The sequence below is a fragment of the Myotis nattereri genome, assembly GCF_964212035.1.
Source record: "Myotis nattereri genome assembly, chromosome: 7".
NCBI lineage: Eukaryota > Metazoa > Chordata > Mammalia > Chiroptera > Vespertilionidae > Myotis > Myotis nattereri.
Genome location: NC_138082.1, coordinates 35,538,390 through 35,554,968, shown reverse-complemented (window position 1 = coordinate 35,554,968; position 16,579 = coordinate 35,538,390). Strand labels below are relative to the sequence as shown.

At 51.2% G+C, this 16,579-nt stretch overlaps 1 protein-coding gene across 2 annotated transcripts in view; it reads left to right on the top strand.

Moving 5' to 3' along the window:
- HDAC4 (histone deacetylase 4) overlaps positions 1–16,579 on the top strand; it is a 232,932-nt gene that overhangs the window by 170,466 nt on the left and 45,887 nt on the right. Inside the window, exons 8-12 of one of the 2 annotated variants that reach the window (XM_081095399.1) lie at positions 1,961–2,092; positions 4,560–4,672; positions 8,439–8,555; positions 8,640–8,838; positions 11,910–12,133. In XM_081095399.1, the coding sequence (XP_080951525.1) occupies positions 1,961–2,092; positions 4,560–4,672; positions 8,439–8,555; positions 8,640–8,838; positions 11,910–12,133 (785 nt within the window). Of the gene's footprint in view, positions 1–1,960; positions 2,093–4,559; positions 4,673–8,438; positions 8,556–8,639; positions 8,839–11,894; positions 12,134–16,579 lie in introns of both variants that reach the window. The other variant, XM_081095398.1, reaches the window with a different exon arrangement.

The window sequence follows — 16,579 nt, the reverse complement described above, 5'->3', positions numbered from 1 at the left end:
TGATCCCCACGGGCCAGGGCTGGGGACCCCACCAGTGCATAAATCCGTGCACCAGGCCTCTAGTTGTTTCATAAAGACTTGTAAATGTGACTTCCGATTGATGAAAAAAGACCAGAACCACAAAACAACCTGTTGTCATCCCACCACAATCCTTTTCCCATGTTGTCCGTGACTCTGGGACCTCAGCACAGTTTTGCGCTGCATGGAGCCTGCTTGTTCAGGACCCCACCTGGCTCTCCAACACAGTGGCCACTCTCCCCAGCAGGAGACCAGCTGGCTGGCATGGGCATACTGTCTTCCCCGTTTGTTGTACAAAGCAAATCCCAGGCTTTCCTTAGCCTTGTGGAGAATTGTTGCAGTGAGAAAGGCCAGCCTGGGAAAGGAACCTGTGCTCCCAATGGTCCCTGCACCATGATGGGCCCGGCAGCAGACCCACAACTTGGCTTCTAGCCTGGATTCTAGCCTGCAACCCAGGTTCCTGCTCCTCCTTCTAGAACATTCATCCAGCTCTGCACCTCTCCACATGGATGGCCCCGTTCGCAGTGGCTCACGAGAAGTATCAGTTGACTGCTGCCATGGGAAGCCGGATGGGTTTTCCTCTGTCACTGGCTGAAGCTGTCTTGCTGGGCGAGGAAGAGCTCCATAGTCAGCCGTGCCCTCACTGGGTGACGTGGGCAGATGACCCCACCAAGCGCATTTGCCCATCTTTAAAATGGAGCAATAGTGCTCTTTAAAAATGGGCATGAGTGTGTTCAGGAGGTTTTAAAGAAGACTTTGTTGTGCTTTTCCAAAGAAACTCTTAGGGATAGCGAGTGTTGTTCAATACTAGGCAGCTTGTACACTGGGAAAGTGGCTCACACCTTGTTCTGTGTTCAGCCTTCAAACCGACATCTGTCAGACTTGACCTCCTTTCAGTATGAAAAGTGCCCAATGAGATCTTGTGCTGATCTGCAGGTTTCACTGTTCAGTGGGAAGGCTGCCCTGAGCCCAGTTGAGTAGGGCAGGGGGTTTAGGAAACCCACCACCTTGAAGCATCACATAGAGTAAATTTTTTAATATGAAATATTACATAAGTAAAGCATGCTTATATTAAATTAACACACAAAAGTACGGACCCCGAGTCTTATCTCCCAAGGCAGCTACTGCCAATAGTTTGTTATCTGCAGACAGTTTAGAGCCTGTGTGTTGGGTGTGTGTGTGTGTGTGTGTGTGTGTGGTATATATAGCTGGCTTTTTGTTAAAATACCTGCTCTGCATTTTGTCCTGTAACTCATTTTCTCAGTTAACCTTATAATGGAGGCACCATTCCATGTGAGTGTATAAAGATTAATACCTGATTGGTCAGGGGTGGCCTGGGTTCTAGGTACAGAAGACTTAGGAACCACCATGGGCTTAGAGCCCCAGGTTTGCGAATAGCTCCGTCTACACAAGCAGAGCTATGAATAAAAACCAAACCAAGCTGAAACACCTGTGGCCTGTGTTCAGGTGAACTAGGATGTTGAGACCTGGCTTGATTAACCCTCATCCCAGTGGGGTTGGTGTTAGTGACCTTCACAGAGGACACAGGTGCTCCAGCAGGCAGCTTGCTTCTGGGTTTGTGATACGTGGTAGGTGAACAGGAAAGTGTGTAAGGTCAGAATAATGCCCATGGGACAAAGCCCCAAAAAGCCCAGTTCTCGGTTTTCTTCCCCTCTGCTGGTAAGGCACAGTTACAGCATTATTTTTGATGACACCACTGACACAAGTTTATAATCTTATATGTGAAGAAATGTAGCCAAAGGCATCAGATATGTTTTACTCGCTGTTTGATTGAAAATACTCTGCCCACAGGCCTCAGGATAGTGCCTTCACTCCGCTATTAAGCAAATATTTACCCAGTGTGCATATTTTTAACCACCACAAAATAACCCTGACCCAGGTTGTGTCTGTCTGGCTGTAATGACGTCTCCTTTTCATGCAGCTTCAGAACCCAATCTGAAATTACGGTCCCGGCTAAAGCAGAAAGTGGCTGAGAGACGGAGCAGCCCTCTGTTGCGCAGGAAAGATGGGCCTGTGGTCACTGCTCTAAAAAAGCGTCCTTTGGATGTCACAGGTATGTTAGAAGAGAGTTTAAACCCCACTGCCTGCCCAACAACCCAGCAGCACCTTTTCCATGAGGCTCTTTCTTTAGCACCTCTGAGGCTGAAGCCCACCCTGCACACCTGTCCCTGCTCCGGCATTAGTCACTAGGCACAGGGAGCACGACAAAGCCAACAGGGCAGGAGAGGTCTGCAGGAATTCAGATTGAGGTTACTCTGAAGGTGGGGTTTTAACTCATCCTGCCCTGTTAGTGGGGAGTCACGCGTGTCTGACCTGCTCCAATGCTAGAACCACTAGAGCATCAAAATGGTTCAGCAAGGGGCCAGCAGGTCGGCAGAAGAGAAATGGGGAGCTCCAGGTCTCCACTTTCTCGTAATGAGTGCATTGCTCTTGGATCCCACCTAGTGGTGGAGACGCAGAATACACCCACTGGGCAGAGACCCTTTCCAAGTGCCCATCCCTTCACAGGGATATACCCCAGGTCCCCTGGTGCACCCCAGTCCTCAGGAGCACCCCCTTACAAGAGTGAATCCCCTATCCAAGATATACCCCACCTCGAGGCACACCCCACTTCCTGGGGGTGCACCATGTCATGAGGGCGCACGTCCACATTCCTGAAAGCACAGGACAAAGAAGTTGCTTAGAGGTAGCCTGGAAAGTGGGGGGGGGGGGGGGGGGGGGGCGTTTGCACCAAGTACAGTGTTGGATTGAAAACCAAGGCTCTCGGGACCAGGAGGGCGCCTTCGGCGTTGGTCCTCCCTATGTGAGTGGCCACATCTCACACTCTGAGTCCCAACACCTTCGGGATGAGATAAGTACCTGGAGCCCTGCCCCGCTGCTCTTGAGGTTCCTCCGCCCAGGGGAAACCCAGCCTAGAGCCTACCTCCACATATTTGTGGATTAGTGTAAAAGAATCTGGGGAGCCATTTTTGTCTTTGTCTTCCTTTTTCAATGTGGGGTCTTTCCTCTAGTTGTTCTAGTGTAGAGGCCTGATTTAAAGAAATGAAGAAAACGTCTGAAGTCCCTCTTGGTTTCACCAGCTTGACGCTTCTGTGTGAGTTAGAGAATCCCGTTATGTTAAAGCACTTGTGTGCCCATGGGCACAACCTGGTTTCCTCTGAGCAGCACCTTGGTCGGGGCCAGCTCTAAGGCCAGCGTTTATTTCTAGCCACACTGTTGGGGAGATGGAACTGTCCCTGGGCTTCTTTCTGAGCATTAGAGTGAATGTCATGTCAGCCATGACTGCTGATGCTACTGTGAGTCAGGACCTGGCTGGTCACAAAAACGACTCAGGTCCTCGCTGCCCAGGAGCTTTCGATCTAATTCAAGAGACTAGACCAGCTGTGGGCAAACTACGGCCCGCGGGCCGCATCCGGTCCGTTTGAAATGAATAAAACTAAAAAAAAAAAAAAAGACCGTACCCTTTTATGTAATGATGTTTACTTTGAATTTATATTAGTTCACACAAACACTCCATCCATGCTTTTGTTCCGGCCCTCCGGTCCAGTTTAAGAACCCATTGTGGCCCTCGAGTCAAAAAGTTTGCCCACCCCTGGACTAGACCATCACTCTGAGACAAGTAGCAGACTGGGTGTGCAACTCCTGATTGACACTGAGTGTGTTTCATAGAAAAAGCACCCAAAGGAACCTGGGCCAGGACATGAGGGAAGCTGCACAGGCCAGAAAAAGCTTGAGGGACAGGTGCAGGTGTCCTAGGCAGCACGGCCCCAGTGGCTAGAGGGGCCCATGCTCTGAGCAGAGCTGACTTCCCAGCAGACAGGACCTGTTGGTGGCCATGGTCATAGGTTGGGGCAGAGAAAGCAAGTTCTGTGTTCATGGCCGCTCCCCTGGAACTCAGAAGGCCAACTGGACAGAACACCTTCCTCTCCTCTGTCAGCAGCACGAATGGAGCCCTCTCCCCACGAGCAGTGTGCAGCCACTGTACCTTCACAGTTACTCACACAAGCTGTAGTGTGTGTTTCCGCATAACCCAGATCAGCCGCAGAAACTACACGCTCTACGTTCCCTGGACCTCGATGTAACTCAGGAAGGATGAGAGGATGTGTTCAAAGTGGACACTAATGGTGCATGGCTTTCCTGGTGACCACAAGTAACCTTTCCCTGCTCTCAGTCATTGGGCTTGTGTGTTTCCTGGCCTTTTGTTTAGAATATTAGTTAGTGTCCAAGGGCTTGTCTTTCTGGTCTTTAAGATCATCTGAAAACACAAAAGAGAAATAAAATTGATAATGTGTACAGCTCAAAAGTCTCAGCTGTGGCATCCACAGAACTGAAAGGTTAGCAAAGCTAAAAATGGGGAGTGGGCTGCACAGTGCTGTTTGGGGACCCTGGTCATGTTCTCTCCTGCTGGAGTTTGTCCACAAGCTGGTGAGCAGCAGCTCAGGCCCCAGTCAATAGGTGAGTCCTATGACTTTCCTGGGACTTGAGCCAAGTATGGCTGACAGCATGTCTTTCCACTACAGACTCTGCATGCAGCAGTGCCCCCGGCTCCGCACCCAGCTCGCCCAACAACAGCTCCGGGAGCATCAGCACGGAGAATGGGATCGCGCCCGCCGTCCCCAGCATCCCAGCCGAGGTCAGTGTCCCGCTTTCTGTTTGTTTCCTGCCGGCCCCGAGGCAGGTTCAAAGAGCTGATTTGCTTGAGGTGACTGCATCTTACAGTTGTCCTTCAGACTTGACTGTCCAGGTCGTGGTGAGGGAAACTGAAGAGCGAGGCAGCCTGCAGAGCACTGGTGTGGACTTCATTGTCTGCCACTCATCACTCGACCTCCTTTACATAGGGACTCAGGAGTTCCCAATACAAGAGTCATGGTCAAAGAACATTTCCGCACCCCCTCTTTCCTCCTGGGCTCTTCAGAACACATTAGATCCATCCTCCACATGAACCACATGCCAGTGGTGCCAGCTGCCCGTAACCTCATGGCACAGGGCAGTGGTGCCAGCTGCCCGTAACCTCATGGCACAGGAGCCCATTGGAATCCTGGCTGGATGGGAATGAAAAAACTTGTGGCTCTAGCCAGTTTGGCTCAGTGGATAGAGCATCAATCTGCAGACTGAAGAGTCCCAGGTTTAATTCCGGTCAAGGGCACATACCTTGGTTGCAGGCTTAATCCCCGGTCCTGGTCGGAAGGCACGCGGAAGGCAACCAATCGATGAATCTCTCTCACATCGATGTTTCCTCTATCTGTCTCTTCCCCTCCCTTACACTCTCTCTAAAAATCAATGGAAAAATATCCTCGGGTGAGTATTAACAACAACAAAAATATTTGTTGTGTATTGAGAGATACACTGCTCAAAATGTTGGCCCAACAAGGCACATGTACTTGTGTAGGAATGCTGGAGCCACAATGGGAGGTGGTTAGGGTGTCAGTTAGCATCACGGATTGGGTACAGAGAGGGTTCTGGGATCACTTAGAGGGAACATCAGATGCAGGGGTTGGCAGAGAGGGAAGAAGGCCTCCTAGGAGAAGAGGTGGATGGCTTCTTCAGCCAGGTGGAGGGCCCCAGGGCCAGCTGCAGGTCATGCCATTACTTGACCAGACCTGAGTCGAGCGACTATCCAGCAGTAGGTTCCAGGACCTCCACTCTTACATTCATTTCCCTCCATTTATCCCCCAAATGTCTCTGGAGCACCTATCTTGCCCCAGCCCTGTGCAGGCTCGGGACCTAGGGCGAGGGTCCAGCCAAGGGCCTGCTTCTCCCTGGCTCCTCATGCTGGTGGGGAGAGGGAGTCGAGCGGGCCAGTCTTCAGCAGAGAACTTTGCACTTGCTGAGTGGGGATGTGGGCGGGGATCCATGTGGGGAACCTCCTCGGCATTGAGTGTCTGGCAAACTGAGCCAGAAACACCGTCTGCTTCGTGCCCAGACAGCTCTACTGAGTGGGTTCTGTGTTCTCAGTTCTAACTTACAGGAGGCCATACTTTATTAGACATAGCTTTTTACTTTCCTCCCTAAATAGAAATGAATCCAGCCCTTCCAAAGGGCTGACAGAGTTCTAGACACTATTGATAAGCAGATTTTTGGAAACTAAGATTACTGTTTAATTTGCTTAATCCCCATTTTCTCATCTTTTTCTTTTATACATCTCCTTTTATGACCTTTTCTTTTCAAGCTACCTGTTTAAGTGCTTATTTAGATTATAGAACATTTTGACAGTCCTCCTGGGTGTTCAGGTCATAGCTCAGTGTGGCCTGAAGTTGCGTAGAGCTCAGCCTAGAAATTGCTTCCGGAACAAGATGTCAGGATCATCATGTGGGCAATAGCGATCCTGGGCCCTGATTGTTATTAAAGGTGGGGAGGTATGTACCTAATGCTTCATCTTGTAGGGATGCCTTATTTGGGTGAGTTTACATGGTTCTGGTTTAAAGTATGTGTTAATTTTTCCAAGTCACACGTTGATGTAAATTAAGCTAGTGCAAATTAATAGAAGATGTAGGAAGGTTCACAAGAAATGTTAAAAGGATTGGCAGGGTAGTCTTAGAAAATGTGAGGGTATGTAGGTGTCCTTTTTGAGGATTGGACAGTTCCCTGAGAGGCACAGAGGCTTCCCAGTCCAGAGGCTGTGTAGGATCCTTGTGTGGGAGGGAGGCAAGGGACCCCTGGACGGCGTGGAGCTCAGCCTCACTATACCCTGTCCCCCTTTATACAGAGGATGCAGGGCTCCCCGTGCCACAGACAGCGGCTCCGTCCAGTTCAGAAGGCTAGATGGGATTGAGGCACGCCTATGACTAGGGTGTGCCTCATGATTGGGGTGTGGCTGGCAGGGTGGTGCCACAGGCACTCTGACCCCAACCCTTCACGTATGCAGAACTGAGAAGCTGACAGAGACATTGACACTGAAAATGCGGGCAAGTCAGCCTACCAAGTAATTCTGAGGCAGCTTTATTTCTAAAAATAACTTAGGTTAAAAAAAAATAGCCTTGGTTATAAAGAGGAAGTTACAACCTTGGAAACATTAGAACATCTCTTTGTTCTTGGAGAATCTCAGTTCAGTGGAACCATGGTTTCCTTGGCAGTCGCAATCATGTTCCCTAAAACATAGCTTGTTAGTATTTTACTTCTAACAAAATTGCTTTGTGTGGGAAGAGCGCTTTCACAGTCATCCTTTCATCATTACTGTACCATTGACTACATGAGTGACTACAGGTAGCTGTACAGGTAGCTGCAGCCAGTCTCCGGAACAAGACGTGCTGTTTCCTTCCTCTTGAGGAAAGCTGTTCCATCTTGTTCTGCCTTAAGCACAGAAACAAAATGTATGTTTCTTGATGACATCAAAATATGACACCATCAACATAGCCACCTAGGGAATCTGCAAGGCAGAGATGTTCACTCTGAGAGTGGGCACTTGTCCCTGCAGGCTGGCAGGCTGCAGTCAGTGACCACTGTCTACAGTAACGTGTAACAGCTTTCAGTCCACAGCTTTTCCCCTGGAAGTGAAATGGTTCTCATCCTTGATTATGTTGTTCACTGTGGGAAGGATGGGAGGAAGTCAGGATGTTCAGCCCTCACATTATTTTTCATCTTGCAGACTTCTGCCACCCCCACCTTCGTGTCCCATGGCAAAGTCACCTATTGGTGGTTTGCTCATTGGCTCGGCGCACATTTGCTGTGCAGGGATGTGCTGGTGAATATGTTTTTTATCAAAGAAGGTTTATTCTAGAAGCAGAAGATGTTAAATATCTCAGTGCTTCAACTCCTTGCAGACTGCTCACTGCTCACCCTTTTCTGACTGCCCTTCTAGTCCTCACTTTTGCTGTACACTTAAATAGTCCAAGTCTTCTTTTTAAAAAGTGTAAGATTCTGTGACTTGTTTTTCTAACTTAACATCACATCATGAACAGATTCCAAGTAACCGCAAGCCTCTGCCAAACTGGTGCCCCATGTGTAAACGAGCCTGCTTTTGATTTGTGAGCGCTCTATATATTAACCTTTGTCCTGTACTTTGCTACTATTGTCATCACCATTCTTTCCCTTTCATGGGAGGGTTTTTTTTTCATCTTTAGTTCCCTCTTTGGTTTCTGCCTCTGATGTTTAGAAAGACATTCCCAACTCTAAGAATATATTTTAAAATACATTTTCCTAGGTTTTCTTCTTGTAGTTTTGCCATGAGTAAGCAATTTGAATAAAAATGAGAATTTGGTGGATCATGAATCTATGTTTTTATGCTTGCCGCCTGCTCTGAAATGTTACACTCACCTACATGCTCTAATCTGTTAATTCATCTTTATATTCTGGGCATGATCTGCCCAGAAGTGTTTTCTGTTGTCCTTCCCCTTGGTGTGGTTGCCCACACTTGGCCAGAGCAGACTCTGTGTGATGGTCGTCCTGTATTCTGTCCCCAGACCAGCTTGGCACACAGACTGGTGACTCGGGAAGGCTCCGTGGCCCCACTTCCCCTCTACACATCGCCATCCTTGCCCAACATCACACTGGGACTTCCTGCCACCGGCCCTTCTGCTGTAAGTAGGCTTCTGAGGGTCTGTGTGGTGCGGGGCAGCTGTCACAGGCATGTAGCCTAGATGTTACCAGTTGTGCCTCTCCAGGGGGCGGCAGGCCAGCAGGAAGCCGAGAGACTGGCTCTCCCAGCCCTGCAACAGCGGCTCTCCCTCTTTCCTGGCACCCACCTCACGCCCTACCTGAGCACGGCGCCCCTGGAGCGGGACGGCGGGGCAGCTCACAACCCTCTCCTGCAGCACATGGTCTTACTGGAGCAGCCACCCACACAGACGCCCCTCGTCACAGGTGAGCGCTTTGCACGGCATCAGGCCTTGCCAGCTCACAGAACCGGCAAGGAGGCCTGTTCCACCCTGTGTTTCCCTCACTTCCCCCATGTCCGGGCATGTGACATGATGCACCATGTCTCCCTCACAGAACTGTGTGGACGACATGCCAATTACAGGTCCTGCCCTCTCAAGAGGAGGTTGAAGCTCCTCTGGTTTGCGTCTTCCTCTGGGTCAAGCTAAGCAAGTGGCAGAAACACAGACCTGACTTGGGAGGACAGTCAATTTCTATCAGCAGTAAATTTTTATTAAAATGGTGCCCCATCTAAAGGACAGTTATATTTAGGAAAAAGTGGGAAATCTGTGATGGAGTCTTCATAGCAGTGATGGTGTACAGAGTCACTAAGGATTGCCAGTCGTGTGGGGGCTGCGGTCGCCCGTCCTCATCTGGAAACCGTCCTCAGTTTCATTTCTGCCTTCTCGAATCTCTCTCTCTGTTCAGAAGTAAAATCTACAGCAACATTAGAGCTTCACCTCCAAATCTCTGACCCCCAACCTCAGTGGGAAATGCAGGTGCCGGCAGGCCTCAGAGTCCAAATGTGGAGCATGCGGGTCCAGACGGGGGTTTGGTTTGGTTTTCCTGTTTTATGCTTGTTTGTCCCTCTCGAGCACTTGGTTCCTTAGAGTCACTGGCTGGTCAGGGCTCAGGTCGTGTCCTTCCACGACCCGTGGGCCCTGTGGGAAGATGCCTCCTGACTGCTTTCCTGCCTTTCCATCCTGTCCTCTAGCTGCCACCAGGTTTCCATCAGGGCCCGGGAAGTCCCCCCATTGTGTAGCACAGTGCTGTCCAGTGCAGGAGCACTGGCCACATGTGGCTATTAACATTGAAATTGAAAGTTAAAAGCACTCAGTCACCTGTGAGGCATAGCGAATACTCCTGTGGCTGCTGGTGCAGGGGAACCTGGACCATTTCCATGGCACAGAAAGCTCTGAGCGGCTGGCTGCAGTGAGGCCCGGGCTCTCAGCTGGAGATACGCTGTGCCAGGCCTCTGGGCCCCTTCTCCCACACAGCTCATCACTAGCCAGTTTTACTCCTCGCTGACTGGCCTGCAGGGCGATTCTGGAAGCCCTGTCCTTTTCCCAAAACCCCTTTTTCCATGAGGCCAGCTTCTGTGCCCCTGTCCTGCTCCCATGTGCTCATTCTATGTCAGCTTCCATGGACACTGTATCTGTCCTGCCTCCTTCCTGGAGCCCAGACCTTGCATTTTCCTACAGCTCTGCCATCCTCTCTCTCCCAGCACCCACACAGTCTGCAATGCCTAGTAGATAGCATAGGCGTAGTAAATATCCCTGTGACTGAGCCCAGTGAGAGCCATGTGTCTGAGGTGGCTGTGTCTGAGCAGGACCCAGGAGTTCTCACTGCATGGTTCCTATGTCAGTGTATCTGAGTCCCCCCAAGTGGACGACCCACAGACCTCTCTGCTTGCTGATGATCTCGTTGGACAGACCTACCAAGTTATACCAGCTCCACTCACAAGTGCTCTGGAAACGAGCCCGTGTGGGAGGAGTGGCTGGCCAGGTCAGAGAGCAAGCAAGGTGGAGGGTCTCGGGTGCTGTGTCCCCTTCCCTGCAGGCCCTATGGCTCGTATGTTTTCAATTATTAGGCACTCTGCACACAGTTACTCCTGGAAAGAGCAAAGTCCCAGTATTCCCAGAGGCTGAGTTTGAGCAGCTAGCCAGGGCAGCGCATAGAAATCGGGTTTATTTCCAGGCGAGAAGGAACTGTTTGCAGAGTCCTGGCTTGTTTCTGCAGCTCCACACAGAACCGTAGGCACCGCCTGGCCTGGCCACCCAGCTGAGCACAGTGACTGAGTGGCCGGCGAACCAAACCTTCAGACCAGTGTGTCCTACTGGCCAGGCCCTGGGAGATGGGCCCCAGAGCTTGGTAGTTGGGTGTGTGCAGGAGGCTGGGTGCTGGGGCAGGTGAGCTTCAGGGAAGGCTTCCTGGAAATGAGCATTGTTGCTTAAGACCTGAGGTGGTACTCGGCAGGTGAATAGGTGGGAAGAAGGCCCAGTAGAGGAGCAGGTGTGGGTACCTGGTGGGTTATTCTAGCCTTCTGGTCACTCACAGGGCAGCAGGAGCTGGTGTGCTCAGTTCATTTACCATTTCTCCCAGTCGGATATCCTTGACCCAGGGTCATTTTCAGCCTGAGCAATGTTTAGTGTTTGTTTACCTCAGGTTGCCAGGAGGACATACCCAGGTTGCAGGGGAAGGGGTTTGTTAGAACTTTTTGCCCATAGACCCTTGGAAAAATGGTCAATGACCTAAACAACAATTTGCAAAAGAAAGACCAGATGGAGGAAAAGCCTACAGAAGAAAAAATATTAAACTTCCTGGTTCACAAGAGAGGTTGTAATTTAAACTGAGATTCAAGTGCAGACACAGCCAGATGTATCCTGTCAGCTCAGACTCTGGATCTGAACACTTAGCTCAGGTGCAGATGTGGGCGCAGCACCCTCCTGTGCAGCCAGTGGGCCTGGGCGTTGGCAAATCCTTGTAGAAATTTGTAGAAAGAGGTTTTGACCATATTCATCAGGATTGTAAGTGTTAATGCCCCCTTTGTGCATGAGATCAGTGTTTTAGGAGACCCTTAAAAGAACTTGACCCCTGAGGACAGTTTATTTCTCTCACAATTAGTTTCTGTGACAGGGAAGGGCTACTATGGCCTTCCTCAGCTCAGCATGTGGTACTCTTATTGCCCACAGTGCTCTTCAGATCAGAACCTTCTGAGGGGGCGTTCGTACCTGTGAATCTGCCTCTGGCAGGGCAAGCTCTTCTGAAGCCTGTTGCACAGAATGCCTGTTGATGGCATTAACCTGGGTGTCAGAGACAGTACTCTCCAAGTGACAGCTCAGGATGCTCGGTGTGTGCCTGGAGTCATACTCGCTGGGCTCCAGGGAGGAGGCGCCTGGGCTGGCGGCTGCAGCTCACGGTGTCTCTGTCATTCACTCAACAGCTCTCTCCCCTCCTCTCTTCTTCCTCTTCCCCTCTGCTTTTTTCCTCCATGTTATCTTCAGACTGGTATCTTTCAGGCCTGGGCGCCCTGCCCCTGCACACACAGTCTCTGGTTGGCGCAGACCGGGTGTCCCCCTCCATCCACAAGCTGAGGCAGCACCGCCCACTGGGGCGCACACAGTCGGCACCGCTGCCCCAAAACGCCCAGGCCCTGCAGCACCTGGTCATCCAGCAGCAGCACCAGCAGTTTCTGGAGAAACACAAGCAACAGTTTCAGCAGCAGCAGCTGCATATGAACAAGGTGGGTCTGTGCCGTGCGCTCCACGGCCTCACATCTGTTAGCTCTTTCCTCAGCTTTGCCATCTGGCAGCTGCCCCTTTCTGACCTTGAACGGCCGAGGGCCACAGGAGAAATAGTGCGTCTCAGGCTTCCCCACGCTCGGCAAGGACGGGCTTGTGTGCAGCTGGAACTTGGGGGAATTACCCGTGCTGGGGGATGACTGGAGTGGGCAGGGCCAGTTCCTGAGTCCCTGGTCAGTATTATGCATGTGAAGTGTTCGCATCACTGCATGGTAAATTCCACTCAGCCAACACTTTTTTCTTTTTAAATATGTTTTTATTGATTTCAGAGAGGAAGGGAGAAAGAAAGAAATCGAAACATCAGTGATGAGAGAATTATTGATTGGCTGCCTCCTGCACTCCCCACAGGAGGATCGAGCCTACAACCTGGGCATATGCCCCGATAGGGAATTGAACCGTGACCTCCTAGTCCATAGATTGATGCTCAACCACTTAGCCATGCCAGCCAGGCAAGACTTTTTTCTCAAGCATATTTATCTTTAAGCAAACACAAAACAGGAAGTCCCCAACTTTACAGTGGCCTGAAGTCCCCAGAAGCACATGTCCGGATGACTCTACCCTTGCAGTATACTTGTCCATTGGAATAACATCCTCTAGAGGGCTACACCCAGGCCAGCTCACAGAGGCCGGCACACCTATACAGTCCCTAGAGTCACGGCGACGCCACTCTCAACAGGAAGTGGTGGGAAAGGGTGGTGTTGCTCTCTAGTGAGTAAAATAGGAAAAGAGCAACTTTGAGTAACGTTTTTCAAATACCAACATTTGAAAGAAAGCATCTTTTAATAGTAAAGAATGAGATGAACCTGTGGAAGACAGTCCAGCATTTCCTCAGAAGGTTAACAGAGTTACCATGGGACCCAGCAGGCCCACTGCTAGGCCTGTACCCAAGAGAGTTGACAGCATAGGTCTAAACAAGGGCTTGCACACCAACAGCAGGACAGCCCAGATGACAGTCAAACAGAAAGGGCACAGACAGGCCATGGTGTATCACTCAGCCCTGACAACATGGTGCTGAGGGAGAGAAGCCAGACAGAAAAGCCCACACGTATGATTCGATGTGGGTAGAACATCAGACGGGCAGGCAGTTTGGTGATCGATGGGCACCCTAGGCAGGGTGGGGAGTGGCAGGGGCATGACTTCCAGTGGGAATGGCGTTTCTTTCTGAGGTGATTGAAAGTGTTCTGAGTTAGAGACGTGATGGTTGCACAACTCTGTTAATATACAAATGACTAGTGACTTACACAGTTCGAAAGTGTGAACTCTGGTATGTGAGTTACCTCTCAAAGCTGCTAAGAAAGAAGTGGATGAGGTAAGAGAAGGCAGCTTTGGTGTTTTCTGAGGGGAACTAGCAGATTTGGGGATGAACAGACTTGATTCTCAACATGTCTCTTTCCTGGGAAAGCTCATCTGGTCGCGTTCCCTCTTTCAGAGAGACCTCAGTCATTGATCCTCTACCCGATACACACAGTTCGACTCTTGTCTCTGCCTCCCTGAGGAATGAAAGGGTGGAGGGAGAGAGGGGGATCAGGAACAAGACCTGGAAGGGTCCACACGAGTGTGAAGATGGAGCAAGAGGAGAGAAGATCACCTCTCCGGGGCCGAGGCGCTAAGTACAGCTAGCCCTGCTCCTCTGTCTGCCAGCATTCCCAGCCCAGTTGGGTTTGGGGCACGGAGACTAATCTTCAAAGAAGAAGCATTTTCCCACTCCATGCTCCCTAGGTTTGCTCCTCTGAATCTTGGCCTGAACATCACTCATGAGTCCCTCACCTCAGTTAGAACTGCCTTCCAGCTCCATCCTGTTTCCTTGCCCACCCTCCCGTCTGCAGTGACTACACCCATTTCTCACGTTTCATATTCCTATCTGTGTTCCCTGGTGGCATGTCAGCCCACAAGGATGCGGTCTGTGTACCCTGGTCGACCCAGGTACCTGGCACGGTGCCTGCCAAGAGCGGGTGCTGGTGTGGTTTTGTCAAGAGTGTTGCTTATTGAAATGCCATCATGTATTTTGGGGCTGCTCCTCCACTGAGTCCGGCTCAGCCCCCACAGGGTTCACAGGTGGAGGTGGCGGCCACATAGCCCCAGTCCACCCCAGTGTGTTTGCCCTGACAGGGCTGAGGGACGTTCACTCCTAAATGGCCAGCTGCCCAGGGCAGCCAAGCCCAGACCCCTCTACCCACCAGGCACTAGGAAATAGGCTCCCACCCCACCCCCCACAAAGCCCCCACCCCACAGGCTCTCCCAGCCAGGCTGGACTAAGCAGTCAGCAGTGGACAGGCCCTGAGCCCAGCCCTGATTGGACAGGAAAGGGACTCCTCACTGTGTGGGAACTTGACATTTCTCCACCTGATGCCAGTTTGGCTTCTTGGTTTTGTTATGTCATTATCTGAGTGGCAGGTTAGGAGGTTTTGAAGACAAGAAACACCTATTCATAGGTGATATGTTCCTGAACAGAGCGACTTGGAAGCTGGGTAATCTCCCTGATTCTACTACATGACTGACTGACTGACGGTGGGAACGACAGATGACTGACATGTTTATACACTTCTCCCAGCGCTCAGGGAGCCAAGCTCGTATCTGGCACCGTCTGGCGCTGATGTCTCTGCCCTTTGTCTTGGAGCAGGCTGTTCCTAGGCCTCATTACCTGAGGGCACTAGAGCCCAGAGCCTGGCAGGGCTCCCTCCCTGCAGCCCTGTGCCCTGTGCATGGGGGTGGTGACCTTCCATGCATGGCCTGCTGTCATTCAGCCTCAGTGGGCAGCCTCTTCAAGGATGTCACCCTTGGAGAGATCAGCCCTTCCCAGTTGCTACACTTTCAGCAGCCCAACGGGGCTGCTGTGGTTTCCAGAGAATGGCCCATTGGCTAAGAAAGTCTATGAGGCAGGAAAGATGGATCTAGGAGCTGGCTGGGTTCACCGGGCGATGACCACTACTCTCCAGCAGTATGTGGGCCTCCCTGTGGGTGCCCAGCACTCCTATCCAGTGGTGTGTCAGCCTCATTGTGGATGCCCGTGGCCTTGCACGCAGTGTGTTTAATGAAGTTTGCTGGGTGAAGGGACTTTTAGGAGAATGCTTGCCATCAAAGGGAGTGGGGCTTCCAGCTCTGAAGCTGAAGTGAAGCCAGTCTTGTGCGTCTGGGAGCGTCTGAGAATGGCCTCAGGTGTGGTCTGTGTAAGGTGAGCAGCGTGTACAGGGGCAGAAATGCCTTTTCTCTGTTAGAAGAGAATTCTTAAGGCACCTTGAGAACTGGAAAAGCTGGCTTTGCTGTGACAGCAGTTTTGTGTGTGGTTGCTGAATTGCACATGAGCCCAAGTCCTATAGAGCTGGGTTGGATGCATTTTCCTTTCATCTGACCTTCCCAATATTGAATATGAAAACTGGGTCTCGTTTATTTGTGTGGTCTAATTATGAGCATGGCCAGTAGTCTTTAAAAATGGGCTGCTTACCAGTTGGCTTTGGCTCTGAACTCCAGTCTGGCTTTTAGAAAATGTGTTGCTCTAATTTGGAGTTGCATTTGTTCTCATGTAATTGATAAATGAGGGCTCCTAAGGTCCAAAGGCCACTAGGAGACAAAGAGCTGACTTGTTCGTCCAGTTTGCTGCCGATTCTCTGCCAGTGTTTCCTCCAGCATGTTTGCCTGCCACTGCCCCTCCTGCTGCTGGCTCTGCCGTATGGCCCGGCCAGTGGGAAGCAGAGCTGCATGTCAGTGACGGGGGGCCAGAACGTGACCTCGGCCCAAGGGGAGGGCCTGGCAGGCTCCGCTTGGATGCCTCATTTCCCAAGGAAGCTGAGAGGATGGCAGGGGAAGCCCTGGACGTCTGCTATGAGCAGGCTGCTTTGTGTCCCCTCTGCCTGGCTTCTCCAGGAAGAGCTGCCGCTGGGCCTTTGCCGTCTACCAGCTCCTTTCTCCTCCCCTTCGATGACCCAGAGCTGCCACCCATCCACCTGCCAGGCCTGGGGGGAATGGGGGAAGGGGTGTGCCCTCAGAGGCTCCATAAGAGTGAAGCTGCAGGAGGAAGGAAGAGACTCCCAGAGCCCATCACCTGGAAAGGTTGCTCAGGACATTCACTGGAACCGGTGAGACTAAACATTCAGCCCAAAAGCAGCATGTGACAGAGGATGGAGTGCGGCCCACAGGAGGCACACTGACCACAGCTGGAAGTCCACCTGCCCCACAGGGAGTCTGCCCAACTATGTTAGCACCTGCCCCAGATACCAGAGGGGATGATCCCTTACCACATCCAGGGGCCCTTTACAGACACTGGTTGAATGCTTCAGACATGGCAACTTCGGACAGGTCACCTAAACATACACGTGATCTGTAGCTGGACCCGATTTGGACCAGGAAAGGCCATAAGTGACATTATCAGACAACTGAGGGAACTTGAATAT